Source organism: Podarcis raffonei, chromosome 13, assembly GCF_027172205.1.
Source record: "Podarcis raffonei isolate rPodRaf1 chromosome 13, rPodRaf1.pri, whole genome shotgun sequence".
In the NCBI taxonomy this organism is placed as follows: Eukaryota; Metazoa; Chordata; class Lepidosauria; order Squamata; family Lacertidae; genus Podarcis; species Podarcis raffonei.
In genome coordinates, this window is record NC_070614.1 from 37,829,261 (window position 1) to 37,842,199 (window position 12,939).

A 12,939-nucleotide genomic window follows, 5' to 3' on the forward strand; every position below is an offset into this window, starting at 1 on the left:
GTTAATCTGTAGGGACCAGCAGACAGGCAATTCTTTGCTATGGAACAGGGCAATAAGGATGATTGTTGTTGGTGCCATGACTTCGTCTTTCCTTTGAGCGGCAAGTTTCTTCATGCGTGGTGTGAAAGCACGAAGGAAAATGTGTGAGTGATGTGTATCCCCAGTGTCTCATGCCAGGAGGAGCCTGAACCAACTCCCCATAAACAAGATTCACAAGCTGTTCCTGTAGTACAGGGATGGGTAACTTTTCCAGCTGTTGCTGCACCACAACTCCCATCATCTCTGACCATTGGCTATGCTGGCCATGGCTGATGGGAGGGGGTCCAACACCATCTGGAGGACCACAGGTTCCTATAGCCCAAGAATATGCTTCTCAGCATAGGGAATGTATGAACATCCTCCCATATAAACCAGTAATGCTGCGAGATTAACCAGTGGTCCATCTAATTGAGCAGCAGCACTAGGATCTAGTCTGACTGGTAGTAGCTCTTTGGGGTCTGAAGCAAGAGATTTTTCCTCATCTGCTTCCCAATATCCTTTCTCACCCAGCACTGCCAGGGATAAAATGTGGGCTGCTCTGTCACTGATCTATTGTCACTTCTCATATGAGAAACCCAAAGCATGTTAGGAAGACATACGACTTAAGCACACGCCTCATACTCTGCTTTCATGTTATGTATTTTCTTATCCTAAGGTGTAATGCCAGCAGCAGAATACAAAATTAGCTAAAGAACCGACTCCTTTCCCCATTGTGTAGGTTCTAATGAAGACCATGGTTATGGCCTAGAGCAGCCATTGAAAACAGAGCTCGCTGAAGATGAAGGGTGAGGTGGTAGAGTTGAAAGGATATAGGAAGAGGAGAAACTCTACAAGATTTGAAATGTTTTTTTTGAAATCTGGAGAAAGTTCAGATAGGAAGCCTGTAAGAAAGCATATTGTCAAAGCAGAGAGACAGAGCAGAATAGGCAGAGAGCTATTATTTCCAAAGAGAAGACTTTATTGCAGAATCACTGGGGCTCCTTGTCATTGATAGAAGTTTCTGAGAGATGATTTAAACAAAGGTGAGATGACCTAGGTTCTGTCACTCCATAAATGAAATTCACATTTGGTGTCTGGTGAACTCCAGTCCTAGAGCTGCAACGCTTTACTGGATTTCTGAATAATTAGATTTGTTTGATATCCAGCTATATGAATGACCTTTGACAGCTGTGACCCTCCCATTCTCTTTTGCAAGTTGAGCAGTATCTGAAGAAGAATGAGGCTTAGAATAACAAAAACCTCTCAAAAGTCTGAGGATTTTTAAAGCATGCTTCAGCATTAATTATCTAACAAGTACTTATTTCGGAAGCAGCTGGTGGCAAAGCTAATCAACATAAGGTGAGTAAATTAGCGGCAAGGGCCAAAATCGGATATATAATAAACATAGCAGCAGCAGGGCATCAATTAAAAGCAGCAATACAAACATAAAAGATTATTTTAAAAACTCAGGGAAATAGAACTTCATTTATTTATTTTTATACTCTGCCTTTCCTCCAATAAGCTCAAGGCAGCATACACAGTTGTCTTTCACATATAAATTTTATCATCACAATATTGTTAGGTAGGTTAGGCTAAGACAACTACTGGCCCAAGGTCACTAGTGAGGTTATGGCAGGTGAGCTGGGGGGTGAACCTAAGTTTCCCCCATTCTAGTCTGACACTCTTAACTACAACATCACGAATCTTTGTTTTGTTTTTTGTTTTGTTTTTAATTGGGCTATCAGCAGCAGCAAAAATACACATCAGGCTGGCACAATAAAAATAAAGGGCTGAGCACACGTAGAATAAAATAAAACCCATTACTGTCATAGGCAGGATCATAGCTGTCAACTTTTCCCTTTTCTTGCGATGAATCCTATTCGGAATAAGGGAATTTCCCTTTAAAAAAGGGAAAAGTTGACAGCAACGGGCAGGATTAATCTTCAAGACATAATATCACATATTTTTGAATCAACCCTAATCTACTGACAAGCGGAGAGAGGTGACACCAGCTCTTATTTTTACTGCTGCCTATTCAAAACTGCATTCCAGGACCAGTTCACACATGCATAGCTATTACTTGTTTGCTGCACTGTTAATGTGTAAAAGTATTTCCAGAATGGTATAGTCTGGAGGCACATGATGCCGTTGCCTTGCTGAAGCTAAGCAGGTCTGGGTCTAGTTTGTGCTTGGATGAGAGACTGCCTGGGAACCACATGTATGCTGTACTGTGTTGTGTTCGGTGAATGTGGAATTGAAATGTAACAAAAAACATTGATCATAGAATAACTGAGAGCTGAGAAATTCAGCAACGTCTATTTATATGTGACCCAACAAAGTCCCCATAAGAATAGGTGATGCAACCCCAAACCTGAGTATTGTATTCAAAGTAGGGTCATTAAACACACATTTAATATGCTATTAAAGATCCATAAGAAAACATGCACTTCAAGCAAAATTAAACTTACCATGTCAGTGGAAAAACTGAAGTATAAACGGGCTTCAAAGCAATGTCCAAGCGAAGCAGGTTCAAATTCCAGTTAGAAGTCAAATCTCTCCAGTAAAAACTATCCCACATTATTTTGACTCTGGCCTTCACCATCACCTGTACACTTCATTGTGTTTGGGATGTAATCATGAAGGATCATTCATATCTTCTTCAGCTGCAGACAAAAAGGTACTGTTCACATGTTTTGAATACTGGAACTTAGCATCTAAAGCACATGAACAAATAATTCGGGACACAAACAAAAACCTCCAAAGTCCTAAGGATAGGCTGTCAATAAGACTTCCAAATAAAGAGAGTTGTTCATTTGCATAGAATAAATACCCATGGGGGAGTGGCAGGCTCTTATGCTGACCAAAACATAATCATTAAAATATCTGTACATTCTTACAAATATGCATAGGCTGGGAGCCTGTGGCCACGTCCCTGCTATCCATGGGCATTTATCCTACACAAATGAATGCCTGAAAAGGGCTGAATAAGATAGGCTAAAACACTCACAGAGGGTGCAAAGCCACACCTAGGAGTGTGGTGGAGTGTGAGGAGACTCCCAAGGGCCAGACAGAGAAGCTGGGGGGGGGCTGCAGGTTTGCAGCTGCCATTTTAATTCCTCACAATCCCACCACCACCACCACCACCAAGCACCACTCTGGGACATTGTGGGAAATTTAAATGGTGGGTACCCAGACTAACCACCTGCCAAGCCTGCTTTACTCCACAGTCCCCCTTAGACCATGAATAGGCACAGGAAGCTGCCTTAGGTTGTATTGATTGGGCAAGGTGGTGCGCGACCTGCCTCAGGTGGAAGAATCTGGGGCATCATTAGTGATATATTTTTTCTGTTCAGTAGTATATGCATGCTATTAATAAAACTAAAGTCCAACATATTTTAACAAGAGTGTTTGTTATTAATTATAATTATTACCATAATGGGGATGGGTGCCTGGAGCATGTCTGACTGAGGGTAAGAAATCAGCATGAGGCTTCTGTGGCAACTCCAGACGATTGATTCTGACCTCAGAAAAATGCCCTGCACTAAGGCTGCTTTCTTGTTTCCTTTTTAATTTTCAAAATTGGTAGAACTCCTCTATCCCTATAAAGCAAACAAGAGGAGTCACAAGGTTAAAAAAGGATCACAAAGGAGTATATGAACAAGGAGTCAGCTAGTAAGAAGGCACCATTGTGTGTCGCAACTGCTACACCTGTGAGGTGTAATGATTTTGAGTGTTAGATTTACATTCAAAGCAGTGGTTCCCAAACTGTATTCATGAACCACCAGTGGCCCACGAGGCTCATTTAGGTGGTCTGTGGTGTCTCTGTGGGTTTGTGGCTGGATATGGGAGACGGCACATCCATCACATTAAATATTCATATTGATTTTCAGTTGTATATTTATTGCTTCTTTCATTTCTTATATTGTATTACAATTTGAATTATATGGAACAGCAATTGCTGCAATGGGCAGAAAAAAACCATTAAGTGGTCCACACACACACACCCCGGGCCCTCAGCAACCACGGATCTAGAGGGACCTGGGTTCAAGCCCAGTCCTTAGCCACAAAGCTTATTCGGTGACGTTGAAAACCGTCTCTTTAAAGCAAATTTGGATTTTATGCGGACTGCCATTTTTCTGTAAAGAGGAAGTTTTCGCAGGGAAAACTCTGGAGTGAAACAAAGCGTGGTTGCACATGGAGCTTTAAAGTGTGGGCCGTGGTATAAAAAAACGTGGAGGAAATTTAAGTGCGGATGGACCCTGAGCCCCAACCTGCTTCTGGGACTGTTTGAGGATGAAAGGGACACACAGACACATTCACACACCTGGCTCTTGGCCCTGAGTTCATTCAAGGAAGGATGGGATTAAAAATACATCAAGCAAATCAATCATGGATTAGCGAAATGGACAACCAGGCCTCACTGGAATAGGGTGTAGCTTGATGGCTTACATTTGGCTGAAAGCCAGGACTCCTGGATTGTCAAGGAGAGGAAAGTGAAATCAAGGGAGTTGCAGCAACCGTTTTTGGTTGCTGTGGGGAGGAAATGGGGCTTGGTGTGACATAATGGGAAGGCCGAGAGCCAGGGCCCCTATATTCAGCTGTCTCCCACGGTTGGGTCCAAGAGCGATTGGTTTCTTTCTTAGCCTGACAGGGTTGAGTGACTGTGCTGTAACTCAATCATCGGCTTGGGCTGGTGGGCCACAGCTTGGAGCGCAGCCCAGAAAACGGGGATTGGAGCCAATTACTTGGCTAATACTCCTGGCTTATCTCCCTGTAACCAGAGCCATCCCTGTGTTTTGCTGAGCTAGGCCTGACTCTGAGTAACTAACCACTGGAAGACATGTCTGGAAAGTGTACACATGGCAATCATATGCAAGTTTGCTGGCGTGTAATAGGTTTTGTTTTTTATAGTCATCGATGGAGTTGTCTTGGGCAAAGCACTATATTTCAGCAGTCTACCTCAGCATTGCTCTCAGCTCACTGGCAAAGCTTTACAAACAAAATTGGTGTCTGAGGAAAGGAAGTGGGGCTAATATCCCCCCCCCGTGCCGCCATCCGTACCCTCAAACTGTGGGAGCCAGTTTATATACGGTAATCTGTTATGTACTGAAGTTCTCACCCTGGGCCAGCAGGGGGATACTGTAGATAGTTTTCACTCAGGTCCGCATATGCAAATAAGGGATTGAAAGTGACATTCAGTGATTGAATAGTTACAGAAAGTGGTTACTGTTGCGTTGTAGTGGAGTTCTATATAAGCAGGCTGGCTGAACCCTTCAGTTCAGTTCTGTTCTGGCCTGTGAATAAACAAGAGCTGTTTGAAGAATCGCTGTGTCGTCTGATATGTTCACCCACAACTTAACATAATCAACAAATCAAATTGTAAAGTCTTTCCAAGGCTGTTCGATGTCGGGGTGCAAATTTCTGTTGGGAGAGAGACGGGGAAATGCGTCCCTGTTAATTCTCCTCTGCCTCTCAGCAGCTTTTGATACCATCAACCATGGTATACTTCTGGAGCAGCTGTCTGAGTTATGAGTGTGTGGCACTGCTTTGCAGTGGGTCCGATCCTACTTTGATGGTCATTTCCAGAGGGTGGTATACAAATGTACCCTTTTCTCCAATCTATTTATTTGGTGGTAATGGTGGCTCCAGTGAAGGCAGAAAGCGAAGGAAGATGGGTTTCCCCTTCTTCCTCTGCTGCCTGGTGTTCTGCTATGCAAGTAGCTGCTGGGAAATTTATTTTCCCAAGGACAACTATAGTGCTTGAAACTCAGCAACCAATTCAGATTGATTGCCATCACTAATCTCCATTCTTCCTTTGCCCTTACATAATATTAATATAATACGGTGTTCGCCTTGAACTCTCCCCAGTTCTAGAGGACAGTTAGATAAGACATCACTGCTTTTCAGGGTGAGATAACTCACCATTTAATAATTAGAACTGACATCAGAAAATGAATTTTGGACCAGAGTGCAATTCTGAACCAAATTCAATTTAGTCTAGTTAGTCTGGGGGCGGAGTTGAGGAGAGATCTGAAAGTATACTGTATTCTCTAATTCAGCGTTGTTTTTGTACATTCCAAATAAATTTTCCTGGACCAAGCATATGCTCAGAGATGCCGTTCTTTCATTTTTTCATAGTCTATGTTGACCAGGACCAGCACCACATTTGAGGGAGCCCTTGGCAAATTGCCCTCTTTTGGGGCTCCTTCTACATTGATAGAACCCCAGTGGTGTGCTGAGCTGGTGGTGACAGTGGCAGGCAGTCATTTTAATTTCTCAGAGTGCCCCAAAGCGACACTGCATTGAGATTGCTCTGAGAATATAAAATGGCCGCCTGCCACTGGCAGGTGCAAGGCAACTAGGGGAGGCACCTGTACCAATAGTGGGCTTTGTCAGAACACTATGGGCCACATCCTCCTCTACACACTTGTTAAACATATCAGGGCCCTGCCACACTAATAATATATTGTGTATACATCTCGCAACTACATGTGATGTTGTGCCGGACCATAACCTTCCTCTCTTTCCCTGCCTTCCTTTGAATATAACCCTACTGGTCAAAAACCTAGAGGCAGCTGTTGTTGGGGAGAACCAGGGAGCCAGTAGACTTAACATTGAGCATTTTTGTGAGCACAATTATAATTCCTGTAAATGTCTCACACATGCATGCATGCACATTCTCTCTCACTCAACCACATGGTGCACTTGCTCCCCATACCCTGGGGCTACCTGGAATTTGTCCAGCTGCAAAGGCTGCAGTAATTGCTAGCTCTTCTCTCTCTGGGGACACAATTAAATCCACTCCACCAGGCAATGTAAAATCTCGGAAAGGACAATCCCTGAGGCCTGAGAGGCAAGGAATCTTTCTTTGCCCCCAAAACCTCTGCTTCGGTTGCCATGTTCTAGAAATTGTCTCCTTCCTGAGCAAAGTGGGTGTACGGAACATTGGCTAATTGCAGACTCATTACCTTAACTCCCGAGTTTCTCAACAATATCCCTATATGATGCTTAAAATCGATATCCACCAGCAAATATGGTGGGAATTTGGAAAATCTAGGCATCTATCTGTTTCTAAGTTACCACAGAACTGTGCAGCATTTTAAGAAATCATGATGTGCTCTCTGCTTTTTGCTTTTAAAGGCTTCTCCAGATGACCTGCTCATCCTGTTTTGCTTGCACAAATCTTATTATGCCTGTTCTTTCTTGAGCATTCATTCTGACTTGTTTGCAGCGAGGTTATAGAATCACAGAACTGTAGAGTTGGAAGGGACCATGAGGGACATCTAGTCCAACCCCCTGCAATGCAGGAATTTTCTGCCTAACAAGGGGCTCAAACTCATGAGTCTGAGATCAATATGCTCATCATGCTCTACCAACTGAGCTATCCCAGAGCCAATGTTGTATGTTGCAAAATTAGCAGATGCACTGCATATATTAGCCTGTATAGTCTATAATAACCTCCCAACAGTTCGACTCCACCCCCAAAGGCACACTCTTCCACTGTCTCCCGAGACAGGCAGATGCCAACTAGTCTATAATGTATACAATGGTAGGAAAAGGGACTGTCACAACATTTGTGGTTAAACAAACGGAGCTATTTTCCGTTCACATATTATATTTTAGTGATGAGCTCCACATGTATATAATAATAATAATTTACGTGGTATGCTGGCCTATCAATTTATTGTCACATGGATTTTACTCCTTACATCTTCGGCAGCCACTGGTTTCGAGCAAGTTTCACTGCAAGTTTGCCTATTTTATAACAATTCCTTGAGGCATCCAAGCAAAAAATTTATGTAACTCCCCTGTCAATGCAGAATTTGTTGACAGGGGCCGAAGAGCCTGCGCAGCCGAGGTGAGCTGTAATAGTCACTCAAAACAACTCCCTCTACGAGCATCTTATGGTGAACTGTCACCGGATCTGCCACCAGCCGACAGAGAGCAGCTCCCAGGTGTCAAGATATAAGACTCGAGCCTTTCTGATGCTCGGTTACAAGTGTCAACACAGTGTTATAATATGCCAACGAAACAAAAAGTTGAAAGAGGTACTCATCGTACCAGTTAAGGATTAGAAGCAGTAATTATTTGGGGTTTACTTATAAAGCCTGTGACCCACTTGCAAAGGCTTTGCAACAACCCACAGGTTGGGGAACTCTGCTCTAGGCAAACGGACCCACAGTGCATTTTGCTCTTGTGTTAAGCAGGATAGAGAGAAAGCAGGCATATATATTTGCATTTTAACTGAAGCATCCTAGCTAGCGGCATCTTAGAGCAGTGAATTTGCATTCTTGTGTTCTCCACTACCTATGTCGCTCCAGACTGGACCACACCAGATGTTACTATGCGCTTGCAGCTTTTTGCAATTCCATTTACTGTAATTTATGTAACACCAGTTTTTATGCTTCCCCCTTGTAAATTAGGGTGTATCTGATACAAGGATAATTGACAAATTGGGTAAAACTGGGCTCCAAAGTGCTCCACTCAGGGTCAAATACTATTTGTTTCTGTGTTTTGGGGTGGGTGGATCAATTGACACTTTCTGCTACTCCCCTTCCCATAACCACTGCTTTCTTGGTGCATTCACTTCTTTTCTATTTCTTTCGATCCATCAGATTTGCACAAAACCGGAAAACTATACCACCAGCAAAGCACATTTTAAAAAAATTCTACACCATATATATCTGGCACAAAGTGTGTGATGAGAATTTACAATAGCTTCCATTTATTTTCCCTCCTTCGCCTTCTGCTCTTATTTTTTCAATGCCCTTTTCCTGCCTTCCTTTCAGAAGCCAACTGTTCTTATTTCAAATTCTTCACTACTGGGGAGAATGCTCACATCTTCCAGAGGACTACTAAAAAAGGTGAGTCCATCAGCCCATCGAAAACAGGGAGCCTTGTTGGCCCGTTGTGCAAAATCCCAGCAGGAACAAATTAAAAACGCCCGTGTTTATTACGTTATTATTCCACCATTCTGCCCAAGAGCTCAGAGTGGTTTACAAACTTAAATAAAGTATCAATAAAACACAATTAAAACGATATATGACATAGCCCTTTATGTCGCTTCTAAACAGGATTCTTCAATGCTGGGGCAGCCAATACTCTTAAAGGAATCCTAGATGAGAATAACAACAGCTTTATCTAAGCAGTTAACACACAATATTTAAAGAGGCAAAGGGTCTTGGGGGGGGGCTCTGCTACACATAGGTATTTGTATCTCCTCATCATCCAGGGTACTTTCCTCCAAGCAGGTGCTGGAAAAGCAACATGAGAGACAGATTTGGAATTACCGTATTTTTCTGTGTATAAGACTAGGTTTCCCCCCTAAAAAATAATGTCAAAAATTAGGGGGCATCTTATACTCTGGGCCATCTCCCCCCATTTTCTTAAACCTGAGTCCCCCAAAATAAGGGGCATCTTATACATGGGGGCGTCTTATAGACGGAAAGATACGGTAACTGAATTGCCCGCCATTTTATGCTCATCTGTTTTACAGACTTTGGGTGTGAGGGGTAGGATAAGTAAATAATAAAAGAGACAGGGCAAAGGAACGCTTCGGCTCACACAAAGACATGACCCTCTGCACCTCTTTAGTCTTTTCTACCACACACACCCTACGCAATACATGTACAGGGAAGGCCCACTCTTGAAGAGCAAGAGTCTCTGCCACCACACACAGTGCATTGTGCAGGCTTTTCAGTTTCACAGAGCTCCTCCCTCAGGCAGGCCATTCTACAAACTGAAATTCGAGGAGAAAACGGGGGTTAGTGCCCGGACTGCCACCTGATTAAGGAAATCGCAGTCAGTGTCCCACGCGTTTTCGTGATTGAATCCACTGAGCAATCATTTGGAAACGCATACATTTTTGTTTTTATTAAAAGCAAGAGCTCTGAAGCAACAGGCGCCCTTCCTTTTGTTTTTGGAGCATGTGTCATATAGCAAACATCACCACAGTTAGAAGAGTGGGAGGGAACCAGGAGGGATTTTGCCCAGCACCTGCAGGCAAAATAACTTTTAGAAAATTAAAAAGATCTGCCCATGTTATTGGTTGATTAGTCAATCCATCACTCCTGCCCTAGTTTAACAGGAGTGGGGTGGCGTGCTGCTGTCTAAAGCTTTTAAAAACTGTTAAGAATCTTAACCTTAAGCAGGCTATTTAGGTTAAGGCCCGTGCCTTGTTCAGAGGATCTCAGATTACACAGAGGCATGCTGGGACAGACAAGCAGTGGCGGGCGGCTCTCCCTTCGAAAACATAAAATAACCTGCAGTTAGCTGAATCTCTCTCTGGCATTCCTCTCCGTCTGCAGCCCAAGGTCCCTTCAGGCTGGTTTACCAAGCCTCTCTCCAGCTGCCCTGTCCCATCTCCTACACTTCCATTCTTATCAGGCCTCACTCAACACCACACCTCAGCCGTGGCCATTTATCACATAGCACATGATTGTGTGGCTGTGTGTCCCTGTAATGCCACAGAGGCTGAGCATTCCCTTCTGTGCCACACACACACACACACACACACACACACACAGGAAGCAGGTCAAGTGTTGTAATTGTGAATCTGTCACTCTCTGCGTCTACAAATGTCTACTTTATCTCCCTCCTGCTGGCTTGGTTGGCACCGCTGTGTAGAACTGAACATCACGGCGGCCATTGTGTCCCTCGTCAGCATCACCCTAATGGCCATGGGGTCCCTCTGCATCACGGTGGCTCTGAGCAAAGGGGTTGAATTTCTCCTGAAACCAGCATCTTGCTTCTTTATCATATCAGGTAAGGCAGCCCACCCTGAAAAACCTCCTTCCCTTCTTCAGGCCTGCTGCCCCAGCCGCTGCGTTCCTGAAAAACAAATGTCATTTCCAGGCAACCTCTTTATTGGGCATTTGTCCCAGTTTGCTTGCACAAAATTAGCAGAGAGGTTACACAACCTTTTTTAAGTCGATGATGCCCATCTCATTTTACTCTGTGACATTTTTTCATCTATTTTATTCTCTTTCACTCTGTGGTATTTTTTATGTGCTTCCTATTTTGTTTGCTTGGCACTGGGCATCAAATGCAGCAATAAAGATTGGGTATTTTTTCAGCAGGGAGGTTACACAGTGCTGTCTGGTTTGGATCGTTCTTTTTTGTTCATGCAGAGGTTATACAACGCTGCTTCGAGCAATGGTTACCCTACGCTTTACTTTCCCATCGCTTTTCTTCAAAGTAAAGGGGGAGAAGACAGAAGCGGGTTTGTTGCAAAAGAACTTCAAGACTACTTTAATTGTGAAAACCTAAGCTTACTAAGGGGACGTGGGTGGCGCTGTGGGTTAAACCACAGAGCCTAGGACTTGCCGATCAGAAGGTTGGCAGTTCGAATCCCCGCGACGGGGTGAGCTCCCATTTCTCGGTCCCTGCTCCTGTCAACCTTCCCGTTCCGGCGGGAAGGTAAACGGCATTTCCGTGTGCTGCTCTGGTTCGCCAGAAGCGGCTTAGTCATGCCGGCCACATGACCCAGAAGCTGTACGCCGGCTCCCTCAGCCAATAAAGCGAGATGAGCGCCGCAACCCCAGAGTCGGCCACGACTGGACCTGATGGTCAGGGGTCCCTTTACCTTTTTTTAAGTAGTACGGCTATGCTCTGCCACAGTGGTTGAAGGCAGTGATGCATCTGAATACTAGTTGCTAGAAGCCATGGCAGGTTGCAAGGAAATGCTCCTGTACTCAGGCCTGCTTGCGGGTTTCCTCCAGGCACTTGCTTGGCTGCTGTGAGAACAGGACGCTGTACTAGATGGGCCAAGCACCCAGTTAAGTGAGCGACTGGTGACAGCTAAAAGAAAGCACAGCACAATGTACCTTCATGTGGTCCAGTTAACTCTAAGCCAAATGTCTATCCAGGAAGCTTCCCATAGTCCTTTGTTTACAGTCTTCGTTCACAACTAGAATTTGGGGAGGACGCCAGGGATGGGGCAGGGAAGTCGTTGAAACTCCCAGGACTGCCTTCTCACTTATTCTCTCTCCCTCTCTAGGCATTATGGTGCTGGTATGTCTGGAGGTTTTCCGGCACTCGGTTCGGTGGCTTATCACCTCTGATGAGACCATCCCACTGGAGTACGAGTATTCCTGGTCTGTGGCTTGTGCAGTGGCGGCTGGGGCTATCCTGATCTTTGGCGGAGGCTGCTTTATCCTTTTGTCCATCCCTGGCTTGCCCAAAAAGCCCTGGGAATACTGCATGAAAAGCCGCAGCAGCAGCAGCAACGCTTCCTAAAAACCGTACGGGAGAGAATCCCAAAGTCTCTCTTTCTCTCATTCTGCCAACAAACACAATCACACACACACACACACACACACACACACACACAATATATCTCTCACACAAATGAACAAACATACATATACCTCCACCCACCCCTAGGGGGCAGAAAGAACCGACCTTCTCCCTCCTACATGCCTGCCCTCTTTCTCCATCCTCTGGACTCTGTTTTCTCCCTTCCCTGTTTTGTGACTTGTAAATAGAACCTCTAGTGCTTGTTTTGTTTTAGATTGGCGGGGGGGGGGGGCGGCAATGAGGAAAGGGCTCTGCTTGTGAATGAGGGGACAGCTGTGCTAATGAACTGAGAAATTACGAGGGGAGGGAGGATAAAGGGCTGTATTTTAAACCCGGTTTTTATAAATGGCTATTTATAGCTCAATGGAGGGGCCGTGTCTTGGACTCCTTTAAATCTACGCCATGCGGTCAAGCGTTAGATTCTCGTCTCAGTTCCCCCTTGAGTGATGTGCCACGCTGAGCAAAAATCCCAACCCTTCCCCTGTAAAACTGAGTTTCTTCCTTTTTCTTCTTCGTACAACCTCCAAGTACAAAAATTAAAAGCACCCTGTCCCCAACTGGCCCTATGACTCTTACACAGTGGCAGAAAGCCACACACAGGATTAGCCTAGAAATCCCAAGGAA

The 12,939-nt window shown here is 44.5% G+C and overlaps 1 protein-coding gene and 1 long non-coding RNA gene across 4 annotated transcripts in view; one reads left to right on the forward strand and one right to left on the reverse strand.

The window, feature by feature from the left end:
* CACNG6 (calcium voltage-gated channel auxiliary subunit gamma 6) overlaps positions 1 to 12,683 on the forward strand; it is a 32,375-nt gene extending 19,692 nt beyond the window's left edge. Inside the window, exons 2-4 of the mRNA XM_053361514.1 lie at positions 8,808 to 8,882; positions 10,645 to 10,782; positions 12,017 to 12,683. Coding sequence (XP_053217489.1) covers positions 8,808 to 8,882; positions 10,645 to 10,782; positions 12,017 to 12,255 — 452 coding nt within the window. The 3' untranslated portion in view covers positions 12,256 to 12,683. The remainder of the gene's footprint in view (positions 1 to 8,807; positions 8,883 to 10,644; positions 10,783 to 12,016) is intronic.
* Positions 975 to 10,519, reverse strand: LOC128399782 (uncharacterized). 3 transcript variants are annotated; one of them, XR_008327265.1, is made up of 3 exons: positions 10,161 to 10,519; positions 2,487 to 2,681; positions 975 to 1,245 (listed from the first exon to the last, which is right to left on the reverse strand). It is a non-coding gene; the product is annotated as an uncharacterized LOC128399782 (long non-coding RNA). The 3 variants fall into 3 exon arrangements; XR_008327266.1 differs by lacking the exon at positions 10,161 to 10,519 and adding an exon at positions 9,605 to 9,776; XR_008327264.1 differs by lacking the exon at positions 10,161 to 10,519 and adding an exon at positions 3,450 to 4,001.
* Positions 12,684 to 12,939: the final 256 nt, after the last annotated feature.